The 24,079-nt window shown below is 41.6% G+C and overlaps 1 protein-coding gene across 10 annotated transcripts in view; it reads left to right on the top strand.

The window, feature by feature from the left end:
• The window catches only part of ATG10 (autophagy related 10), a 154,407-nt gene that overhangs the window by 32,404 nt on the left and 97,924 nt on the right, over positions 1-24,079 (top strand). For 9 of the 10 annotated variants that reach the window (XR_004001059.1, XR_004001058.1, XM_030567892.1 and 6 more), the window contains one exon: positions 4,135-4,251. The exons of the other annotated variant lie outside the window; for it this stretch is intronic. Coding sequence is in view for 7 of the 9 variants with exons in the window: in XM_030567892.1 (XP_030423752.1) it covers positions 4,135-4,251 (117 nt within the window). In the remaining 2 variants the exon portion in view is untranslated. The remainder of the gene's footprint in view (positions 1-4,134; positions 4,252-24,079) is intronic. 10 annotated transcript variants of the gene reach the window in all.

Raw genomic sequence — 24,079 nt, 5'->3', positions numbered from 1 at the left:
GTTACAATGCACCCTTTCATATAGGCAGCCATTTGAAACCTTAGATTTCAGTCCAAGGCTATGTGTCTGAGGAGTTTATTCAGAACAGAAAGATGCTCTGAGCCTCTACCAGGAATTCAATACTTGGGTCAAAGTTTGAACTTTCTGTGAAATAGAAGCTTGGCTGAAAATAGTGAAATGAGACAGATTTTTTGTTCTCACATATAAAAAATGGTGAGATTTTTTTTTTTAATGGGCCAAGTTGGCGACTCTCCGATTCCAGATTGTGATAAAAACTTCGCCATGGAGAACATCCATTTATTCAGTGATAATCAGGGGAGGAAATTTCCCTTGAAAGAGATGAGTGTCTTAAAGCAGAATGGGTAATAGACAGGTTTTTTGTTCCCTTTCCCCTCCCTTCCCCCAATACATATATGTGTCAGGAACGGTTTGGTGTACTCTTAATGTTGCTGATGTCATTTACTTGGAGCCCATTCCTGCATTCCATACTCATATGAATAGTCTCTTTGATGTCACTGAGACTACTCATGCAAGTCAGGGCTGTAGAACTGTTCATGAATTCAGTAGAAATTAAATTTAAATGATAAATCATCCAACTTTGTGAATTAGGCTATCATGTCATAAACTCACCTGGTCTAAGCAAACCCCTGTACGTATAAATGTGGAGGATGAGGTCCATATTATGTTATAACCCTCTCTTGTCAAGGGAGAACTACAACGTGCAGTGTAGGAGTGCATCACTTATAGACCTGATTAAGCTGAATTTGGGTAGTAATACTGAATATTGCACAAATTAGGCAGTTACAGCTACTCTGCCAAAGCCATGTATGCCTTTGCTTTCATTATAATTTTTATTTTATAGGTAAATAGGTTAATCTCATCCCCATGTAGTCATGAGTAACCATGTCAAAGGCTATTGTGACCCAAATACATTATGATCTACATGTATTTATAAGCCAATTTAAGTATAGGCGAACTATCTTCCCGTATTTTAAGGAGAAAAGTCCCTACCGCTGTATTGATTCATTTATACAGAAATATATGTTGTACTAGAGAGGCTCTGTAACATGGGAGATGCTTATCTTTCTTGAGTCCCCTATGCCTAGTGATGGCAAGAGGTGCCTTCCTACCACCTTGCTGGTATAAAATATAGAGATTACTAACTCCACAGGTTCCTGGCTTTCACAGATATATCTTGCAGGGAAATTACAGGCTGTAGAGTTTGGAAGCATGCAGAGAGGTTGGGCTTCTTCTTCACCCATCAGGAAAAGCTGGTTCAGGGAAGTATATACTACATGCCCACCCCTGCTCCATCAGAGCTCGTTGTGCCCCCCTCCCTCGGGCAATTCAACCCTGTGGAGAGCAGGTGGTGTTTCTTCCACTCCTCTTCTCCAAAGATTTTCTGCCCATGTAGGCAGGTTTAATTGTCTGGTGCAGCCCTCGATGAGATCCACAAATAGAAAATTCTTCCTGGAGAAGAAGCCCTTAAGTGGGCTCTCTGGCTATTCAAGTCAAGCCTATTTTTTCAGTCATTTCTGTCCAATTTTTGGATTGCCCTTATGGCACTTCAGAACTGAGGGTGCAGCTCTTTCTGCTGTCAGGGACATCCCATGTATAAGCACACTGTCAGTGAATTTGGCCCACTGAGATTTAGGGGGAAGACAAATATAGCATGTCAGCAAGAGAAGCTAAGAGCAAGGCAATTTTTCAAAATATCCTTGTTAAAAGTTTACTAACAAAAATATATATAACCAGCATTATCATCTTGTTTCAGGTATGAAACTTGATAAGAACGAAGCACACAAATAGCCCATAACAGATGCTGCAGTTAAATATATTTTGTAATATCGTAGAAAAGACAAGACAGAATGAATGTGTCAGAATGGAACACGTTGATTTAAAGATCAGAATAAACGAACTAAACTGTGTCAGAAATGGTAGATTAACCAAATAGTTAAATTATAGTTAAATTTGCAGCCCTGTCAAGCAATTTAAAGCTACGTTAATGAGTTTTGTTCAGAGACTGTTTTGAATGGAATCCTTTTACATCAGATGTTACACATATGCTTTCTGTTTGCTTGTCTAAAATAAAATGTAATGAAACAGCTAATAAAACCCCAATTTATTTGTTTTCTTTGAGAAATAAGTCCTTAGCATGCAGATACTATTTATTGTCCTCCATGCATTTTTGCTGCCTTTCAGCGTGTGTATTTTTCAGCAATCCATTATTAACGTGTTCTCTCATTCTTATTTCTAATTGACAAACTTATTTTAAAGAATGTATATCAGGGTGTGGAGAAACCCACCAAAAGTCTTTGTGCAGTTGTGCAAGGACCTTTCACAATGCCTATGGTAAAAAGGGAATGAAGTCTAGGAAGGGTCATCATGGCCATGTCCATATTCCCCGAGTCTGAGGCCCAGGCTGTTCTCTCTTAAAGGATGGAGCAGATTGCTGTTCTGCGTGCCAGAGATCTGTGCGCTTGCAGAAACTGTGCTTGTTTGAGGCAAACTCTCCTCTTGAATGCCCCTTATGGAGAAGTGAAGCTCTGCAATGGTCTCTGTGCAAGGCAGTGGTGTAAATGCCCATATATTGTAAAGTACTTATATCATGCTTGTATGTGGTTTAAATGAAAAAAGCTGATCTATAAAAATAGATGAAAATTGTTAATCATCCAAATGATAAAAATGAGAGCATGTTTAGGGTTAGTTTGGTCCCCTCACCCCAGTTCTGATCTTCTGTGTGTGAGGTTATGCAACTCAAGAGGGAAAAATCCAAATTAACCCTAGGAGTTTGCTGAGATTAGGGAAATTTGTTTTCGTGTGACTAAATAATTGTAAGTATACAGGTACAAATCCTTACTACAGATATACTGCAGCAGTGCAAAATAGGGCATGAATTGGTGTCACATAACCTGTGAATTTACACAGGTAGGTGGCACCGGTGTGAACCCTCTCTTATACCGGTACTGCTTATCTATCCTATGGGTTTGCACTGACTCCATCAGGATTTCTCAAACAGGGGTCGCCGCTTGTGTAGGGAAAGCTCCTGGTGGGCCAGGCCGGTTTGTTTACCTGCCTTGTCTGCAGGTCCAGCTGATCGCGGCTCCCACTGGCCGCGGATCTCTGCTCTGGGTCAATGGGAGCTGCGATTGGCCGTACCTGCAGACAGGGCAGGTAAACAAACTGGCCCGGCCTGCCAGGGGCTTTACCTACAAAAGCGGCGACCCTGGACTACATCAATGTAGCTGCATTTGGCAGAAATCTCCAGTAGAGAGAGATGCTAAGTGTCTTGTTTAATTTAACCATCAACCCCTGTTCTGCTGTTGCTGTTTTTATAGATGTTATCTTAATATTATGAAACTGTCCTTTTTCTAACTGTCTTTTTATATGCAAAAGGTTTTATATCAGATCTAGATTTTAATGAGCATTCGAAGGCTTTACTGGTAGTGGGCTTCTGGCATTCCTCTATGATGCAATTTTAAGAACATTAATAGTTAGTTTTTTTTAATGTCATCAGCACTCTAATTCTGAGAAGTCTATTTTCATCCAATACACATTAGGCCCACCTAGTGCAAATGGGACAATTTCCCCACCTGGCATTGAATTGTACGTAGTTCATGCCATTTTGTTGGAATAGTCTTATTATTCTGTTCCTGGGGGAAAAAAAGTTTGGTGTCAGATACTAAAAATGACTTTGACTATGTTGCTCTTTCTATCTGTTTCCTACCAACTATTTCCTGTCTCCTGAGACCTTCCACCTATGCCCTCAGCTGCTCAACTCTCTTCCAGACCTCAGTACAATGTTTTCCAATAGCTTCCTTGTGCCACCCCTCCGCGTACACAGATATCTAGCACTGATGCATTATCTTAGCAGCTGTATCACATGTTAATTTTAATTAGTGGGGCAGTTGTCTTCGACTAAAGCTATTAGAATTGCTCTGACCTGGCCATCAGGGGATAGTAAAGATTAGTGCAGTTAGGACCATCTACCAGCAGTTTCAGAACTTCATTATGTCAAGCATTGGTGCCAGAATTCTGTGTTTTATTTATTCTGTAGAATGATGGTAGCAGTTAGAACTTTACATATTTAGATGATTACTGAAAATGTTTTTGGTTTGTATTTTCTGAGCACAGGACTTTCCTGATGGTTATATGAGTAAAACACACTTCCAAATGAAAAATGGAAATACCCCATCAATTTTCAAGGACAGCACTAAGGAAAATGATGAGCAAACATTCACACATGTTGAGGTAAATACAGCTTTCTGTATTGATTTGCCTTAAAACTTGTGTATATAAAATAAATTATGAGCAAAATGTTTTTTATATTATTGCATTCAGCATTTTGTGAGAATATTCAGGTCTTGAATTATCAGGGAGTTTGAACAATCTTCATGTAAAATCTGATCCTCTTCCTTCCAGTTTATACATGAATTGGGGAGGAAACAGAGAGGCAATAATGTAATTCACTAAAATCTGTAATACACATACACAGTCTCATCATGGAAGGATGGTACTTATTTGTACCATGATCTAACAATATTAAGGAAATATTCACTTTTTAAAAAAACTGAACATCAAGATTTACTTATCTAAGAGATGAATATTAATCAAGGCAAAATATGAAGTCTATTCCCTCGAGAGACAGTAAATATTGATATTTACTGAAGTAAGTCAGTATATGAATTGTGAATATTTTTGAATATCAGAGAGAGAGAGAGAGAGAGAGATGGAAACCACTTCCATTGTGGCATCAATTTCTTATACAGTAAAAGCTGTGTTATCTGGCACTTTACCAACCGCAGCCAAACTCCCTCCCTCCATATAACTCTTAGTTAACTGGAATTTTTGACTAACTGGCATGCTCCATTCACCCAAAATGCCGGATAACAAAGTTTTTACTAATGTATATATATATTGCTTTTTTTTTTTAATTTTTTAAAAAGGGAAAGTAAAGTTGGAGGTTCTCATTTTTCCCCTGAGGTCAGAATGAAATTATTTAAATATGTGATCTGATTTTTGACATTGCTCCAGACTTTGTTTTATGTACCAATCAGGAGATACACCGTAGAAACTTACTGTCTTGTTACATGACTATTTTCAGCCAATCATAAGCCAAGGTTCTTTTTTGAGGAGTGTCCCTGTGGGTACTCCACTTTGAGTAAATCTGCACCCCTGTACTTGTAATCAGAGATTTTTAGTAGCAGTGCCTAGTTGGGTTGCACATGTGCTGTCTCCATCTCGTGCGGCTTCACACAGTTACATAGTGATGTGTGGCCAGCCCTCCCTTAGTTCCTTCTCTACTGCCCCTTACTTGAGATGGAGCAATTGGCAGTGCCTCTGATCTTTATCTTTAGTCAAGCTTTAACTTTAAAGTACTAGTTAATTAATTAGTTAGTAGTTAAATGCCCTGTCTCTTCCCAATTTATTTATTTCTTTAAAAAGTTTTTTTTCCCTTATCTTAGGAATTTAAGTTTCAGTTATTAGGGTTCCCCTTACTGTAGTGTAGTTACCCTCCCTCATGGGAGAAATCCTATTCAAAGGGGCATACCTGGCTCCCCAGATATTAAAAGTTACCTCACTTGCCAGTCGTCAATCCCAGTTTCTGATGGGCATTCGGAGTGTGTCTGCTGCCTTGGTGAGACACACATTCCACATAAATGCTCCCACTGCCTCAGTCTGAAGGCCTGTGCCAGGAAAGCAAGGGATCTACAGCTAAAATTCCTCAGGATGGAGAAGACTCTGTGCCCAGCATCCGATCTGGGATCACGGACCCCTTTTGGGCATTGGTCTGCAACGGCAGCATCTGACAGAGGTTCCCCACCATTCTCTCAGAGGAAGGAGCACTCCGACAAAGAAACTGGTTCTGACCTCCCCTTCTTGGAACCCTTCAAAAAGAGACATTCCCCGATCCGTCAGCCCCCATTGGTACCAACTGCACCAAGACCATCCACCTCTGAGGTAATGGGACCATCTAGTATTGTGGTTACCATGTGAGCCAAAGATCCTAAGTGGGTTGGCTCAGAAAAAGGCACAAAAGGGATACCTACCATCCTTGCCACTGTACCACTGGAGCTGCTCAAACATACGGCACTGAGCAGTGTAGCAGCGCTAAAGTCTGTGGTGCCACCTTCTGCCTCCACAGCGTATAGCACACGATCCTTGGCACTGGCAACCATGGTAAAGGCACTGGTACTACCAACAACACCCTCCTCAGTACCAATGCTTTTGGCACCACAGCAATTTGTCTGACATAAAGACCTTTTAGTCTCCTCAGCATTGGAATCTCCCCTTCTCGGTATTGACCTTACTCCAGCATGCTCGATACTGTGCCAACTTACCACACTACCCAGATCAGCTCCTCCTTTATCCAGCGACAAGGATTATGATGATGATGGAAGAGGAAATCTACTCCTCCCATCACTCCTTGCCTATCCACACAGCAACCAGACCAGGTCCACTAGAGAAACATGAATACCACCCCAGACCTGAAACTCAAGGATGGTGCATACACCTATGGATGCTGTCACTAATGCCATTCCCACCACAGTGGCCTTACTGAGACCCATGGGCAATGTACCGCCAACACTATCCGAAGCCTCCCAGTCCACACAAGGAGAGGTGAAGGCATTTTCCATCACCCTCTGAACCTCCAGAAGAGGCAGTCGAGGAACTGGAGGAGATTTCGGCTCAGGAAGTCACCCCAGCTGCCAATTTTTCATTCTCCTGTCCGGATGAAGCTATTATTCTCCCTTCTCCATGATGGGGGATGACTTTAAACAGTTCCAAGAACTATTTTAAAGGATCACAGATTCACTGAAGCTATCGCTGGAAAAAGTTGCAGAGTCACATAAGTTGTGGGACATCCTCCAGACTTCAATCTCTTCCAAGATTGCCCTCCCAATAAACAAAGTGCTCATGGACTCAGCTAAGACTTTCTGGCAGACCCTAGCAACAATTCCACCCACCTCTAAAAGAGCAAATAAAAAAAATACTATGTCCCTTCCAAGGAGATGGAATTTCAATTTTTACATCCTTCGCCAAACTCTCTGGTGGTAGAGGGCATGAATGAGCAGTGCAAACAACACCATTCCAGATCCACCCGATATGACAGGAACTTGAAGAGATTGGATCTTTTTGATTGTAAAGTTTACTCTTCAGCAACCCTATAGTTCAGGATTGCAAACTATAAGTATTAATGTCCAAATATAATCACTCCAGTCACTCAAAAACGTCTGACTTTGTTGAGCACATAGCTGAGGACAAAAAGGAATAATTTAAAGCTTTCATATACAAGGGTTAACTCCTAGCTTGCACAGATTTACAAGCTTCACTGGACTCCGCAGAGCTTTAGTAATGCAACAAGCTTCCTAGCTCCACCTCTCAGGTTTTCCCAAAGAGATACAATTAACTGTTGATGATCTCGCATTTGAAGGCTCCGAGCTGTTTGCAGCCAAAACAGGTGAGTTCCTTCACACACTGAAGGACTCCAGAGTGACTCTGAGATCCTTGGGCATATACACACCTACACAAAAGAAAGAACAAAGGAAGTATTACTTGACACGATCTAGATCTGTGCCCTACACCCAGCCTCAGAGGTAGAGGCAGAGACCTGCAAGGCAGAGACCGCTCCCTTCTCAGCCCTCAATGTCTCAACAGCCTCCCTCTATACAACAGTTTTGAGGGTTTGATCGAGGACCAGAGACACCTTCCACTTTTTCTGTTGCTGGATCCATCTGACACCATCCATCCCTTCGGAGACCATCTAATTCCTTTCCATCCAGCATGGCAAAACATCACATCTGACAGTGGGTATTAGAAATCGAGACTGGCTATTCCATCCAATTTATCTTCATCCCCCCCTCCCCAGCCTCCTCCCCATTCCTCTTCAGGGACCCTTTCTTACGAACACCTACTGTGACAGGAGGTAAATCTGTCTCATATGCCTAGGTGCAACAGAACCAGTACGAACACAGCACAGAGGGAAGGGTTTCTACTGCCATTATTTTCTAACCCAGAAAAAAACCCGGAGGATGGAATCCCATTCTCGACTTAAGAAGACTCAACAAATTCAGGAAGACCCAGTGATTCAGGATGGTCACGCTAGCAACAATAATTCCAGCACTAGGCCCTCGACCTCCGGGATGCATATTTCCACATAACGATACATCCCTCACATAGGTGGTTTCTCAGATTTGCTCTGGGAACAGATTGTTTCTACTCCAAAGTACTCCCTTTCAGATTATCTATGGCTCCAAGGGGATTTTCAAAAGTTCTTGCGGTGGTGGCAGTTTACCTCTGCAGATAAAGGGTCATAATAGTCCCCTATCTGGATTATAAGTGCTTACTCAAAGCCTCAGTTCAAGAAGCAGCCCTAGCAACTACCGAAAAGACACAGCTACATCTACAAATGAACAACAACAACAACAAAAATATCAACATTCACACCTGTGCAGCGACTGGAGTTCATTAGGGCCTACCTTGACCCTCTGGTAAATCTGGGCAGAGAGGCTGTAGCTTCCACTCTAATTCACCTAACTGCTATAATGCAAGCTAGCCCACAGACATCGGCCAGGACCTATCTCCAACTGTTAGGCCATATGTCAGAAGTGACATTTGTCATCAAACACTCAAAGGCATGGCAACCCCATGGTTCCGAGACAATGAAATGATCTCTTCAGAGGAGGTAAACAGCAGAAGGTCTACTACATGATATAGCAACCTGTGCCAATGGAAGAGATTCCATATATGGTGCCAGAATAGGCAAATAATAGCAACTACCTTTCCTTTATTGGATTACATGTTGGAATTCAAGAAATCTGGTCTCTCAGTGACCTCTAACAGGACACACCTCACAGCAACCACGGCATTCCACAATGAAGTGGATGAGTTTTTGATCTTTGCACACCCTACCACTAAACACTACCAATAAAAGGGTCTTCGTAACCTTTATCCTGCAATATGAGCCCCTGCTCTATCATGGGATCTGGTGCTGCAGTGCCTTGGTAGGGGAGGCTTTTGAGCCACAAGCGACATGTTCACTTCTCCATCTTTCAATGAAGGTAGCCTTTCTGGTCACTATCACATCTACTTGATGAGTAGGAGAACTGGAGGCCCTCATGGTATATGCCTCATACACAAAATAGTTCAAAAATTAAGTTACCCTACAACCACATCCCAAATTTCTACCTAAAACAGTTTCATCATTCCATTTGAATCAACCAATCCATCTCCTATCATTCTTCCCAAAACCTAATGGGAACAAATGAGAAGCACTGCTTCATACCGTGGATCTCCAAAGGGCGCTAGCTTTTTACGTTGAAAGGACAAAGTCCTTCAGAAAGTTACCAAAGTTATTTCTTTCCATCAGAGAAGTTATTTCTTCTCCAGAGAAGAAGGAAAGATCTAAGGAAGATGACAAACCTTCTTGTCCTTTGTTTGGATAGGTCAACTGTCTGTAATGGGCCACTCTCCTACCACTTCAAAAGTTATTTTTCCTCCCCGGTTGTCCTGCTGTTAATTGATCTATCTCGTTAGATTGACCTCACACTTGGTAAAGCAACCCCCATCCTTTCATGTATTTATACCAACTCCTGTATTTTTCACTTCATGCATCTGATGAAGTGGGTTCTAGCCCACAAAAGCTTATGCCCAAATAAATTTGTTAGTCTTTAAGGTGCCACAAGGACACCTCGTTGTTTTTGCTGATATAGACTAACACTGCTACCACTCTAATGTTATTTAGTTCTCTCTCGCAATTCTTACAGTATGATTCAATCCTGACCTACATAAACCCATCACTGTTTATGTACTGAATTACTTTTGAACAGAAACTGACTATTGTGCCAAATTCTTGGTACTTTTGTATTGTAATAAATTAACTCCCTTTGAGTGATTGTTTTGAATCAGCACCACTTAAAGCTATTGAATCTAGAGAAACACCAGTTCTAGAGGGATTGACAAGTCAAAAACAAAAATGGTTTATAGAGCTAAATTTTTAATGTTCTAAAACATGGACCCAGATATCAAGCAACATATTATTTCAGGATCTTAATATGTAATATTTAAAATGCCTTTAAAAGATTCTGTATGTCTTATTACCTGAGCTCAAAAACACCTAATTTGTAATAGCACTTCTTATATTTAAAAAAATAGTAAACTGAAAACATTCCTCAAAATATACCTCATTTACTTTGATTGATGTGAGGGTCAGGTGCCTAAGATCTGTGAAGTGAGGTGATTGCTGACTTGGGATCTAGTAAACAGGCTGTAGTGGGATGCTAACATCTGGAATATAAATATCTGGGCTGATTATTATGAGAGCCATCAGACCATTTGCTGAAATGCATGTAGATAATATTTTAATAAGTGTTGGGGTGGAGTCTTTGATCATGGTTTATGTTAGTAGCAGTGATGCAGAGAAATTCAGAAAAGAGGTTCTCGAAGATTAAATTAAGATTATCAGTAAGAAATCTGTAATTCCAGAAGTCTGTACAGGGGAATAGAGACTCCTAATGCATGGAAGAGAAGAGGGTGCAGAGAAGAAGGATTCTAGCCCATGAAAGCTTATGCCCAAATAAATTTGTTAGTCTATTATTACAGAAAATACTCACTTCATCACACCTTATCCCAAAGAGAATGCCAGAAAATCTATTTCACTTATTTTGTCATGAGCCTGGGTAGCCCAATGAACTTAAATAGTGCCCCTCTTTCTAGGCTTCAGTATTTACCATCAACTTAATCCATCCCCAGCTTTTATTAAATGCTATGTTAACACCTTTCCTTTAGGTGTGAGGGCAGAACTATTATGATTATGTCTTATTAAGTGCTGTACAGGACTCAGAATAAAAACAGTTCTGTCCTGAGGAGCTTGCATTCAAAAGGGCAAAAATAGGGAAACCTGGATTCATTTTATAAATTCTTTTTCCTTATTAGTCAAATGGCCCAGTGGAAGCAGTTACTTGGGGTAATAGTTCTCAGTGTGTGGTTTGCCTCAATTCTTTCAGAAGAAGCGAGTCATTGTGAAACCATTTCTGAAGCTACCATCATTGCTACTTTATAAATCAGCAGGCAGGTTGAGAATGCTCAAGCACAGTCCTCTCCTTTAGAAAATGGAGCATTCATTTTACAATTGGTCTAGTTAAAGTTATATACTTATTCTAACATGGGGCCCATCCCATATGCCTGTATAAGAAAATGTGGGATTGCCTCAGACATCTCTCTTGTATTTCAGAATATGAGTTACTCTAACTGTTCAGCTATGCTGTTTTGTATGTAACAACAGAAATGTGAAAATCCCAATTCTCTGTAATTATTAATCATTTTTCTCCAAACAAAACCAGTGTTTTTAGAATAAAAACAACTCTTTTTTGTGCAAAAGTAAATAAGATGAACAAAAATGTAAACATTTGCACAACCACAGTATTTGTTAGATGGTAAAAAATGTGAAGTAAAAGCCTAACAAACAGTACTTAAGAAAAAAATGTAAATACATGTAATGGAACCCAGCATTGCGTAGGAATAGAAAAAGGGATCTTTATAAAATGAAAAAAAAACAAGTATTCTATACTGATTAAGGGCATAATGGAGGTTTTGTCAGGACCCCAGAGTAAGGGGCAACCCGACTTCCCCAGAAGCTGCTTAGACATTCAATTCCCACCTAGTTTCCCTGATGATCTGGGGAGGCAGTAAACAGTGATGCATCTGTTACTGGCACAACATATGTTCTGCAGAACAGCTATGCTAGCTGCCATGTCATGGGATGGGGAAGGAGAGCCAAGACTCTGTTCAGTCTCCTCCTGCCCACCCGTGTGAGGAATCTAGAATTTGTAGAGCCTTCTACCTGTGATAAAGTTAGCCAGTATTAGAGGGTAAATTGCCTTGTGTCCCCTGATGCCCCTGCACTGCTACACGAGTTGGGCCACTATTTGCCGCCAAATTAGAGTTCATTCCTCATTTTCTTTTTTAGCACGTTCCAGGAGTGTCCACTTTCCTGTCTGTATGACTCTTTGGAAATGAACATCAAATTGGGGCAGGGAGATGGAACTGCACACAAAACAAAACAAAATCAAATACAATTTCTGTTTCCTGAGAAGATCAATATACTGAGATCTTCTCTGTTATCTCATGCCGTACTTAGAACACTCAGATATTTCTTATTTTGTTAATGCATTAATCTGAGAATCGATTTAGTCCTTAGCAGTCCACAGAAAAATACATCCTGTGTGAATTTAATTAACTGGTGTATTACTGTGAAAAATGACAAAAGAATAATGTTTAAGAAACATCAAAACTGTAAGAAACTTTAGTATACTCATTACACCCTTTCCTTGACCTGGAAAAAAATCTCAAGAAAGGAAAAACTTTGTGTTGACAGAGGAGAAAGGGAGGTGGCAATTAATGTACCACATATTTCCAGCCTCTGGGGAGTCCTAAATGTGTCATTCTTGATGAAATGTCTAAATTCTAATGGAATGGGCTAAATGTTTCTGCTCTTCTGAAGAGCTGTAAGCATGGTCGGCTCTCTCCCCCTCCCAAACTTCGCTATAGCAGGACACAGTCACTTTGTTATCCCTGGCAAGTCTGGGTAACAGCACTCACATGTGGCCCTTGGCAGGTAGATGAGATGCTACTGGCTTGATTATCATTGTGGGTGGTAGGGCTCTGATCTTGTTTCTCCTCTATCTTTAAGTATTCTTTGATTTTTGTTCTGTTTTACCCAGTAGAATATGCTTAATAAGTTTCCACAAACCTTAGAAAGAATATCAAAGAAAATATGTAAATTAATAATGAAGCTTTTGGGAGAACTGAAGCACGTCGTATGACCTCCAAAAATGATCTCCCTCTAGTTAGCATGTTAGCGTAGAGTGACTTCAACTTTTTATCTGCTATCATAACATTCAAAGCTGTCACTTAATATTAACAAATAAACTTCACATCAAACGAATTTTTTAAAAGTTCTAATTCAAATTTTGTAACTGAATGTGACAGTTCAGTTAGAGTAGTAGAGGTTTGAAGACAGGCATAATCTCAACAGGATACCTTCCTCAACTCCTTTGGTAAATAAACCTCATCCTGTTTATGAAGCAACCATCATTCAGATTGTGTTAAGTGTAGGTAGTTTTCCTAATACTTGAACTTTGAAAGCCCAATAATGATATAAAAATGTATTTGTAATCCCCCTAATTTGGCTTGGTGATCAAGACAGACAAAAAGAAATACAGAGGGTGTAATTTAGTGTATGTTTAATGTAGATTCTTGTGCTATTTAGAATGTTTACTATATAAAATTAATAGTCTAAGATTTTCAAAAATGGGTGCCTAAAGTTAAATATGAACTATTTAGGGGGAGAAATATCATTGTGACGAGTAACCATATCAAACCTAGAGAGACAAACATTTTTGAAAGTCTGGACTGAGATATTTAAATTGTTGTCTTTGTTTAATTCTGCAGGCCATTTAATCTAAGGATTTATCTTCCAAAAAAATACCTTAAGGTTTGATTATATCAGTGTATGAAAAACTGTCTTTTAAAATAAATTATGTCTTTATTCTGAAGTGGTAAATTTTTTTTTAAATCTAAGCTAGACTCCATTCACGGTCCAATATTCAGCCTATGAAATATTCAGGCTGATTTGCCCTAAAATTGCACATAATGCCATACAAAAGTTTCAGGAGTACGTAGGTCATATCTTAAATCTGACACCTAAATGATCCGTTCTTCTTTTCCCCTCATTTTTTTTGGGGAAGTGTCCTTTTATGCAAAACTAGAACATACTCAGACTCAGATTTTAAGTGGGCACATGCATGACTTAAGCACATGCAACCTCAGATGTGTGAGCAAAAATTGGAGAGTCCAATCCAGGCAGTTATGCCAGTGGAAGAACTTGTGAAAGATCAGAAACTGTCCTTAGATTTCCAATTTAAAAATATATACTTGTGTAGTGATTTCTTTTTTTAAGTCTGGTCTGAAAACAGATATTTCTTGACTTCAGCTTTTGATACTCCTCTGTCTGTTGTCAACATTCACCATTAATTAAAGGAAAAAAACAACACACATATCCCCCCACAACTCACTGATTAGTGGCTCCAGTATAGTTTAACCCTTTTAATTAAAAGAAAAAGTAAAACTGAGATGCAGCATCTGGGAAAAGTACTGAAGGTGACAGTCATGTTGACACGTCTTTATTTTAAGTCCTGTGGCATCAGAGACCTATTGTGTATTATTTAAAATGTTACAGCTATAATGCATTTTTAACAAATTACTAGTATGCTGTTTCATGTGCACTGATATACTGTGGAAAAACATGGAGTCATTCAATAGATTCATTGCAATTGGAACTTTGGAATTTACAGTACGATCTTTGTATTTTGGTAAAATTATAAAATATACAGTATAATAAAATGATTTTTCATCTTATGTGGGGAAGGTAGCTGTCGCTACATAGCTTGAAAGATCTGTGTTTGATAGAAACACTGACTAGCCACTGCACCACACAGTTACCCAGTGAAGCCTCCAGAACTGGATTGTTCAGGATTTGAAAGAGGCTTCTGACTGTGGAAGCCTAGCAGTGTTTTTATTGAATACAACTCTTAAATGGGGGTAGGCACATGGCTAAAAGCTCAATAAAATACATAAAAGAGCAATGTTACTCTGAATTTTACTCTGGCAGTTTGTTTTTTCTCGCAATTGTACAGGCTTGCATAATAAGCCTGAAATGTTTTTCTTTTGAATTCTAATCACTGTGTGCTCTCTTTACTCTCTCTACTTGTATCATTGCTTTAGGTTATTATTAATAGCTTTGGGTTTAGTAGCATACTTTACTTTAGAATTCAGCAGTACGTGTGAAAATTACATTGGTGACAATCCCTCAGAATTGATTAATGTTAATTTCATTGAGATTTACAAAATACAAAGGGAGCACCCTGTAACTACGTAAATTAATGCTGACAGAGTGATGTCAAATATGAGAAGAATGGGATTAATGTTAAAATATCATCTGCATTCCTAAAAACAATTAGATGTGCTTAGAATTATCTGCCCCTGTAAAGTAATGGGTTGTAAAGATCAGGGATTTTCTACATTTAATTGAGCAATAAAATATTTGGGAAGAAATTATGTAGGACTAAATTGTGCCCTGACTAGTGCAGGGCGCAGAGGTGTAAATGAGCTACTCACAGCCTGAGTAGCGGCACAGGAGTAGAAGCAGACTTTGCAGAGTGTTACATTTCTCTCTCTCTCACGTACAGTCTTTTGAGTCAGGACTGGGGGGCAATGGGTGGTAAGGGTGGGAAAGAGCTCCACCTCCAAAACATGTCATGCAGCGTATGCTGTGCCAGGTATACACTGCACAGTTAACTCCCTTCCTGGAGCAGCAGGGAAGCCAGGAGGAAGATTGTCACACTCGAATCACAATCTCACTCTTGGACTGCGGCACAGACACTGCAACAATGCACTGCCCCATATTCGGCAGATTATTATCTCACAGTCCAGCCCTTATTGTCAGATGTTTATAGCATGAACTCACAACCAGAAAGTATGTAGCGTTTGCCAATACTGTTTTACCAAAAATATAATCTAATTAAAGTTAACTGTTTCCTGTTTATTGTGAGACTCAGAATGCCGTTTTTTTTCCAGTCTTACATATACCTTTCTCTGACTCTTCTAAAAAAAAGTTGTAATAGTGCAGTAATGTGCTGTAACTATCATATAGTCCCATAGACCAATAATGGCATTTTGCTGCATGCCTCTGTTCTGCACACAGCAGCACTCTAAGATCCATCTTTCAAGTCAACATACCTGTTTTGTTCACCTTTGACTGGCAGGTAATGTTGTAGGTTAAGGAAGAATATGCAAACATTTTAATGAACAATATAAATAGATAGGATGGCCAGACCTCCACACTCTTTGTTCCAGACTTGCAAAGCCAAAATCTAATTGTTAATTTGTAAAAATAATATTATTGTCCTTTTTATAACTTTTAGAACCATAGGACTGGAAGGGACCTCAAGAGGTCTTCTAGTCCAGTCCCCTGCACTCAAGGTAGGACTAAGTATTATCTAGATCAGGGGTTCTCAAACTTCATATACCACGACTCCCTTCTGACAACAAAAATTACTTCATTACCCCAGGAGGGCATAATAAATCCTCAGCCTGCCCAAGCCCCACTCTCCTGGGTTGGGGGCCAAAGCCAGAGCCTCACAGCTCCAGGAAAGGGAGCCAAAGCTGAGGCTCAGGGACTTCAGGCAAGGGCCTGTAACCAAATCTTATTTCTCAGGGCTGAAGCCCTTGGGCTTTGGCTTTGGCCCTGGGTAGTGGGGCTCGGGCTTCAGCCCTAGGCCCTAGCAAGTCTGAGACAACCCTGGTGACCCCATTCAAAGGGGGCCATGACCCACTTTGGGGTCCCGATCCACAGTTGAGAACTGCTGATCTAGACCATCCTGACAGGTGTTTGTCTAACCTGCTCTTAAAAACCTTCAGTGACAGAGATTCCACGACCTCTCTCGGCAATGTACTGGAGTGCTTAACTACCCTGGCAGTTAGGAAGATTTTTAATGTCCAACGTAAACCTCCCTTACTGCAATTTAAGCCCATTGCTTCTTGTTCTATCATCAGAGGTTAAGGAGAATACCTTTTTCTCCCTTCCCTTTGTAACAATATTTTATGTACTTGAAAATTTATCATGTCTCCACTCAGTCTTCTCTTCTCCAGACTAAACAAACCCAATTTTTTCAATCTTCCTTCATAGGTCATGCTTTCTAGACCTGTAATAATTTTTGTTGCTCACCTCTGGGCTTTCTCCAATTTGTCCCCATCTTTCCTGAAATGTAGCGCCCAGAACTCAACACAGTACTCCAGTTGAGGCCATATCACTGCAGAGGAGAGTGGAAGAATTACTTCTCATGTCTTGCTTACAACACTCCTGCTAATACATTTCAGAACGATGTTTGCTTTTTTTATAACAGTGTTAACTGTTGACTCATATTTATGTTCCACTATGACCTCCAGATCCCTTTCTGCAGTAATCCTTCCTAGGCAGTCATTTCCTGTTTTGTATGTGTGTAATTGGTTGTTCCTTCCCAAGTGGAATACTTTGCATTTGTCCTTACTGAATTTCATCCTAATTACTTCAGACCATTTCTCCAGTTTGTCCAGATCATTTTGAATTTTAATCCTATCCTCCAAAACATTTGCAACGCTTCCCAGCTTGGTATTGTCCAGACTTTATAAGTGTACTCTCTATGCTATTATCTAAATCATTGATGAACATATTGAACAGAACTGCACCTAGGACCAATCCCTGTGGGAACCTACTTGATATGTTCTTCCAGTTTGACTGTGAATTACTGATAACTACTCTCTGGGAATTGTTTTCCAACCAGTTATGCACCCACCTCATAGTAGTTCCATCTAGATTGTGTTTCCCTAGTTTGTTTACTATATGAAACAAAACGAATACTGTCTTGTGGCACTCCTCTTATGGCAGCATGGGAGTAGGGGTACATCTACGCTACAGGATTATTCCGATTTTACATAAACCGGTTTTGTAAAACAGATTGTATAAAGTCGAATGCACGCGGCCACACAAAGCACAATAATTCGGTGGTGTGCGTCCATGTACCGAGGCTAGCGTCGATTTCTGGAGCGTTGCACTGTGGGTAGCTATCCTGTAGCTATCCCATAGTTCCCACAGTCGCCCCTGCCCATTGGAATTCTGGGTTGAGATCCCAGTGCATAATGGTGCAAAAACAGTGTCGCGGGTGATTCTGGATAAGTGTCGTCACTCATTCCTTCCTCCTTGAAAGCAACGACAGACAATCATTTTACGCCCTTTTTCCCTGGATTGCCCTGGCAGACGCCATAGCATGGCAACCATGGAGCCCGTTTTGCCTTTTGTCACTGTCACCGTATGTGTACTGGATGCCGGTGACAGAGGCGGTACTGCAGCGCTACACAGCAGCATTCATTTGCCTTTGCACGGTAGCAGAGACGGTTACCAGTCGTTCTGTACCATCTGCTGTGCCATTGTAAGTTGGTGATGAGATGACAGTTATCAGTTGTTCTGTACCATCTACTGCTGTCATGGGTGCTCCTGGCTGACTTTCCTCTGAAAGACAAAAGACAAAAATGGGAATGACCCTCCTTTATATTGTATCTGAAAATAGAGTCAGTCCTGCCTAGAATATGGGGCAAGTGTACTAGAGAACCAGTGTATCAGAGAACCAGAGAGCACAGCCGCTCCGTGTCAGATCCCACAGAAATGATGAGCTGCATGCCATTCTAGGCGATGTCCCTGCAACAACTCCACCCATTGCTTCCCTCCTCCCCCAACCCTTCTGGGCTACCATTGCAGAGTCCCCCCATTTGTGTGATGAAGTAATAAAGAATGCAGGAATAAGAAACACTGACTTGTTAGTGAGATAAAATGAGGGGGAGGCAGCCTCCAGCTGCTATGATAGTCCAGGCAGGACATTAAAGGGTGGCGAGGGAGAGGAGCCCAACATCCCACTGCTATGATAGTCCAGGCAGTACAGAATCTTTTCTTTAGACATGAAAGGGGGGGGGCGCTGATGGAACTCAGCCCCCAGTTGCTATGATGAGGACGGTTACCAGCCGTTCTGTACCATCTACCAGGAGTGACCGGGAGTCATTCCTATTTTTACCCACGTGCCCCCGGCCGACCTCACCTGAGGCCAGCCAGGAGCACTCACGGGCTGCTGCTGCTGCTGATGGATAGCAGTCATATTGTACCGTCTGCCACCGGGGAGGGGAGGGGAGAGAATGCTGCTATTCATTGCCGCAGCACTACGTCTACCAGCAGCATGCAGTAGACATAGGGTGATACATAAAAAAGTCAAGAAATGATTTTTTTCCCTTTTCTTTCACGGGGGAGAGGGAGGATCAATTGACGACATATACCCTGAAACACCCCGGACAATGTGTTTGATCCTACAGGCATTGGGAACTCAGCCAAGAATGCAAATGCTTTTCAGAGACTGCGGAGACTGTGGGATAGCTGGAGTCCTCAGTACCCCCTTCCTCCCTCCATGAGTGTCCGTTTGATTCTTTGGCTTTCTGTTACCCTTGTCACACAGCACTGTGCTGTGGCCTCTGTCTGTCATAATCTGGAGATTTTTTCAAATGCTTTCTCGTTTCGTCTTCTGTAACAGAGCTGTGATAGAACAGATTTTTTTTTATATTTAATTTTATATTGAAGCTTTTGGTGACCACATGATCACTGTTTGTTTAGCAGCTTTCCTTGGTAAACATGCTTTGTAATTTGTTGGTCTTCCATCTTAATGATATATCCATACCTAGGAACCCATTGAAACTGAACCAGTACTGATGGAGGTGTATGCTAGGTTCACCTATTAATATGCTCATTGCTGATCTTGCCCTGCCAGTTACCATGGAGCAGCTGATGAAGGGAGAATTGCTCTTCAGCCTTCCTCAGCTGCACATTTCATTGCCATACAATAGAGTTGGTATAATTGTGGTTCTGAAGATCTCCAGCTTTGTAGCAAGCTTGATGTCACAATGACTTTACAGGGGCTGTTGAAAGGTCCAAAATGGTCTAAGCTGCTGCTATACAAGTTTTCACATCTTTTGAATATCCTCTAGCACTATGTGATGCTTCCCAAGGTGTGGATGTTTATTGGGAGGAGACAATTTTTGGTTTCTATGTAGGGATCAAAGTCTTGTAATATGTACTCTCTAAATGGTGTAGCTATGGCAATCTACAAGTTTGTACTCTTGGACTGCTTTTGAGTTTGATACACAGCGAAGTGTTTAAAATCCAGCACTAGTGTAAGTGGGTGCAACACCACTAACTTCAAGGTTGTTACTACAACTTACAACAAGGATGAATTTGGCTGATGGCATGGGACAGATAGCTGTGCCTGGACATATGAGAAAATATTATCTTAAAATATACCAGCTATCTTTTACTTGACTTCATCTTGTTACTGTTGTATAATCTTCCAGTTCCAGCTAGCCAGGGATGTGCTCAAATATGTCTTAGACATGCTTATTAACAAGTTAAAATTAAATGTTCACAGTTTAAGTGGACTGTGCTTGATATAGTGGAAGTGGATTCAAAGTAAAGGGAAATTGCTTGCATGCGTGTTTGAGGACAGGGAACTACATTGTTTAGCATAAGCTGACATCTATAACTGAAGGTTTTTCATATTCCTGAATGAGCAGATTTCCCATAATGATCTCTGGTGGTAGCAAAAGAGCGCAGGTCATTTGAACTGAATTCAAACAGCATTTACTATTCTGCCTGAATTTTGGGGAATGTCATCTGATAACATTTACGTGTTGTGAGCCAAAAAGGAAAACAATAAAATGTAAAGACTCTGCTTGGGACAGAGGAGATGCATGTTTCCTTGGGACAGGTGATAAAATGAGATACAGAAAGACAGCCAGCTTTTATGATGGGGGAGAAACACAACTGAAGACTTTCCCAGAGAATAATGGGCAGCCTCTGATGAACGAACAAGTGAACAGTTTGCTTAGAGTAATGAATGCCTCTGAAAACAGCAACTTTGCAGGCACCAGATGGAAGAAGAACATTACTGCAATTCCTGCATCCCATTGTGCAACAGCCAACAGAGTTGTTAAAGCTTTCTGGTGATTTCTAAGCTTTTTAATGTGCTTTTCTTTGAAGGTGTTTTGCATTTCCCTGTCAGTTTGTGTGCTAGGCTCAGCTGTTGTAGAAACAAATTTTATTGGCAAATTATCAGAATAGAGGAAAAACATGATTATAAACTGAAATAAATACATTTAATCCAATATTACGTAAGTCACTAGGTGGACATGAAGCTTAAGTTACATAGTATGGAAATATTTACAAAACGGGAGAAAGGTAGTTTACTGGCTTGTTTTTTGGTGCAGAATTGTGTCCCATGATCAATGTCAAATGTGAATTAATATTTGAAGAGAAAAAGTCAGTCTGAATCGAAACATCAAATCTGAAAGTAACTGTGTGTTATGGTTCTCTCTTTTTTTTTTTTTTTTGGCAGTGCAGTGTTCAGGTCTAGTTCCAGGAGTGGAGATCTCCAATAACAATACTGTTGGGCATTTCAATATCTATGCCCAACAGGTCTTGCTAAGGCAGAAATTTCAAATTTCATTCTAAATTTCCTGGCTTGTATTAGCTAATATTACATTTACTTTACTTTAACTCTGAGAATTACTGGAGCTAATTTTGTAAGTGAGTGACATCTGGGTACTGTTAATTTTCTGTGAAGAATGGAGGGTTTAATGTGACTAAAAGATGAGGACAGGATTGGATTATTAGGAAGAGCAGGTCTGTCTGTCTGGTCTTTTCCCTCTCCTCCCACCAGTTCCCTCATTTCCTACTTTGCTTTTCTGATGTACTTTACTCTCCTGTCGCCAGTTTCCCCACCTCTCTTTAGGAGGAGAACCAGCAGGGTAAAGGCTGGATAGATCTGTGGGTGTGAAAGAGACCAGAGCAGGTCAGTGAAAGGACACAGGAATGGGTGTGCTGTGAGGTACGCAGGGAGCACGAGACTCTCTGCCTGCATGATGGGGCTTGTATCTTTTGTCATTATGGGAGGGTAGGGAGTTCTATTCAGAGAAGGAGAATCAGCTAGGTCTTGGGGAAGGAGGCTGAATTCCTGAGGGGCCAAAAAGGAGAGAGATTGAGGGACTGCAAAAGTTTGTATTACTCTCTGAACAGAACACAGCTGAAAATCTACCATGGATGGCTATACCATATTGAAAAGTGTAAAGGATTCCAAATGCATCAGTTTTAAGGCACAACATATAGATTTCCTCTAATTTACTGTGCACCTATAGCTAAGGTTGCCCAACGTTTCCCATTATAAGATCCCGTTTTCAGTTATTTATAACTTCGCTCAACTTCAGTTATTCAGGCTGAAGTTTTCCATGCCATGTGTCTGCCTCAGGGTTAGTTTTTTTTTTTTGAAAGTTTCAGCAAAGAAAACAACACTCTACTGTTTCCAAGAACAAGATGAGGGAAAAATAACTTGTCCAAATTTGTACAAGTTATAAGCCTCTGAAAAATGACAGTTCACACATGGTCAGCAGAGACTTGTTGGAGTTTGGTAGGTCTCCAAAGATTGTGCCTTCACTGGGCATGCTCCATCCCAGGGCTGCATGTGCTGAGCAGGGCTTTTGCTGCAATAACTCCTCCTGGCAGCCACGAACAAGTGAGGTGTCAGGAGGAGAACACCTCTCATGTGCTCTCATTGTTTACACTTCTGAAGCCCAGGAGAAGAAGGAAGCCACCTGACTGGAATGAAGAGGTGGTGGGGGATAGAGACCAGCATGTCAGGATGGGGGGAGACAAGGTGCGTGGGTAGAAGGAGTGGCTACAGAATTCCTGGGCTTCCACAGTTACTAAAGAAGACCAGGATGTTTTGCAGTAAGGAGCTGAATAAATGTAGAAACTTACAGGTGAGGAAGTAATCTAGTTACTGCTTAAAGCAGGACTATTTTTGTTTGTCCTCATACTACATGGTGTCAGAAGTGAGTGGATCTTTCTCCAGGCGTGCCAGAACCTATGTAGAAGTTGGAGGGCCACGGGCACCAGAACTGTGGCCCTGCTCCTCCCATTCCCCCGGCACCTCGCCTCCTGGTGAAGCCAGAGCCAGGAAGTTGTAAGAGCTGCCCAGGGAACCCGGGCCAGAGTGAAGAGCCGTGGATTCTCCACCTGCCCCAGGGTGGGGATGCCTCAGAGCAGCCCCTGGCCTATATCCCTGCCTCCTGGAAGATGCTGCCCAGGGAAGGTGGAGTGTCTGTAGCTCTCTACAGTGGCCTGGGCTCCCTTGGTGGCTCTTAACAAGGCTCGGCTCCGGCTTCCAGCCAGGCCGGGGTCGGGGTGGGGCCTAATGGCAAGGGAGTGTAAGGCCCACCTCAGCCCCCCACACACACCAGGAAGAGGCTGGTCTTGCTAGTGGTGTCTGCGCTTTGCAGCAGGGGAGTGGATCACCTTATTCGTTCCCCTGCCACAAAATGCAGCCTGTACCACCACTGATCTGCCTGCCTGAGGCTATTATGCCCATGTTAAAAAGTAGCTGGCATGGTCCCCGGGCAGAGCCGCCTGTGGGGGGGCAATTGGGGCAATTTGCCCCAGGCCCTGGGTCCTGCAGGGGCCCCCATGAGAGTTTTCAGGGGCCCCCATGAGAGTTTTCAGCAGGTCTTCGGTGGCAGGTCCTTCAGTGCCACCGAACACACCCAGAGCGAGTGAAGGACCCGCTGCCGAAGACTTGAGCTTCTTCCGCTCTGTGTCTTCGGTGGCAATTCGGTGGTGGAGGCTCCTTCTGCTTCGGGTCTTTGGGGCACTTTGGCGGCGGGTCCTTCATTCGCTCTGGGACCCACCACCGAAGTGCCCTGAAGACCTGGAGCGGAAGGACCTCCTCTGCTGGAGACCCCAGGCCCCCTGAATCCTCTGGGCGGCCCTGCCTCCTGGCCACCTCTGGTTCTGGCATCCCTGTCCCTCTTTCTAAAGAAGGAGTAAAGAAAAGAAAAGAGACCTCCTGAGTGGTAAGTAAGCAAGGAAAGTGGATAATCAGAGTGGAGCCCTTTGAAAGCTGCTGCAGGAAGGAGGCAGAGCCCTGTCTCAATGCAGCAATGACAAAGGACAAAAGGCGGTTTTAGAGAAGTTTAATTTTAGCAACCGAAGCAGCTGGCCTTGCTGAATTTATAGATTTTTAGTAATTCCGGGTGGCTTCTGGTTTAACAGGGAAAGCACAAAAAATACCAGGTAAATCCCTGATATTTGCCATGTGTGATGCTGATGATTGTATCTTGTGTGCCCCACCCCCACTGATGAGGAAAAGAAAGAATACCCCAAGTGAAAGATTTCAGAGTAGCAGCTGTGTTAGTCTGTATCCTCAAAAAGAACAGGAGTACTTGTGGCACCTTAGAGACTAACAAATTTATTTCAGCATATGCTTTCGTGGGCTACAGCCCACTTCATCAGATGCACAGAATGGAACATAGTAAGAAGATATATATACATATGGAGAACATGAAAAAGTGGAAGTGGCATACCAACTGTAAGAGGCTAATTAATTAAGATTAATTGATT

The sequence above is a fragment of the Gopherus evgoodei genome, chromosome 6 (assembly GCF_007399415.2).
Source record: "Gopherus evgoodei ecotype Sinaloan lineage chromosome 6, rGopEvg1_v1.p, whole genome shotgun sequence".
NCBI classification, from domain to species: Eukaryota; Metazoa; Chordata; order Testudines; family Testudinidae; genus Gopherus; species Gopherus evgoodei.
Note: the sequence above shows the minus strand (reverse complement) of the source record. Positions and strands in the feature narration are given on the sequence as shown.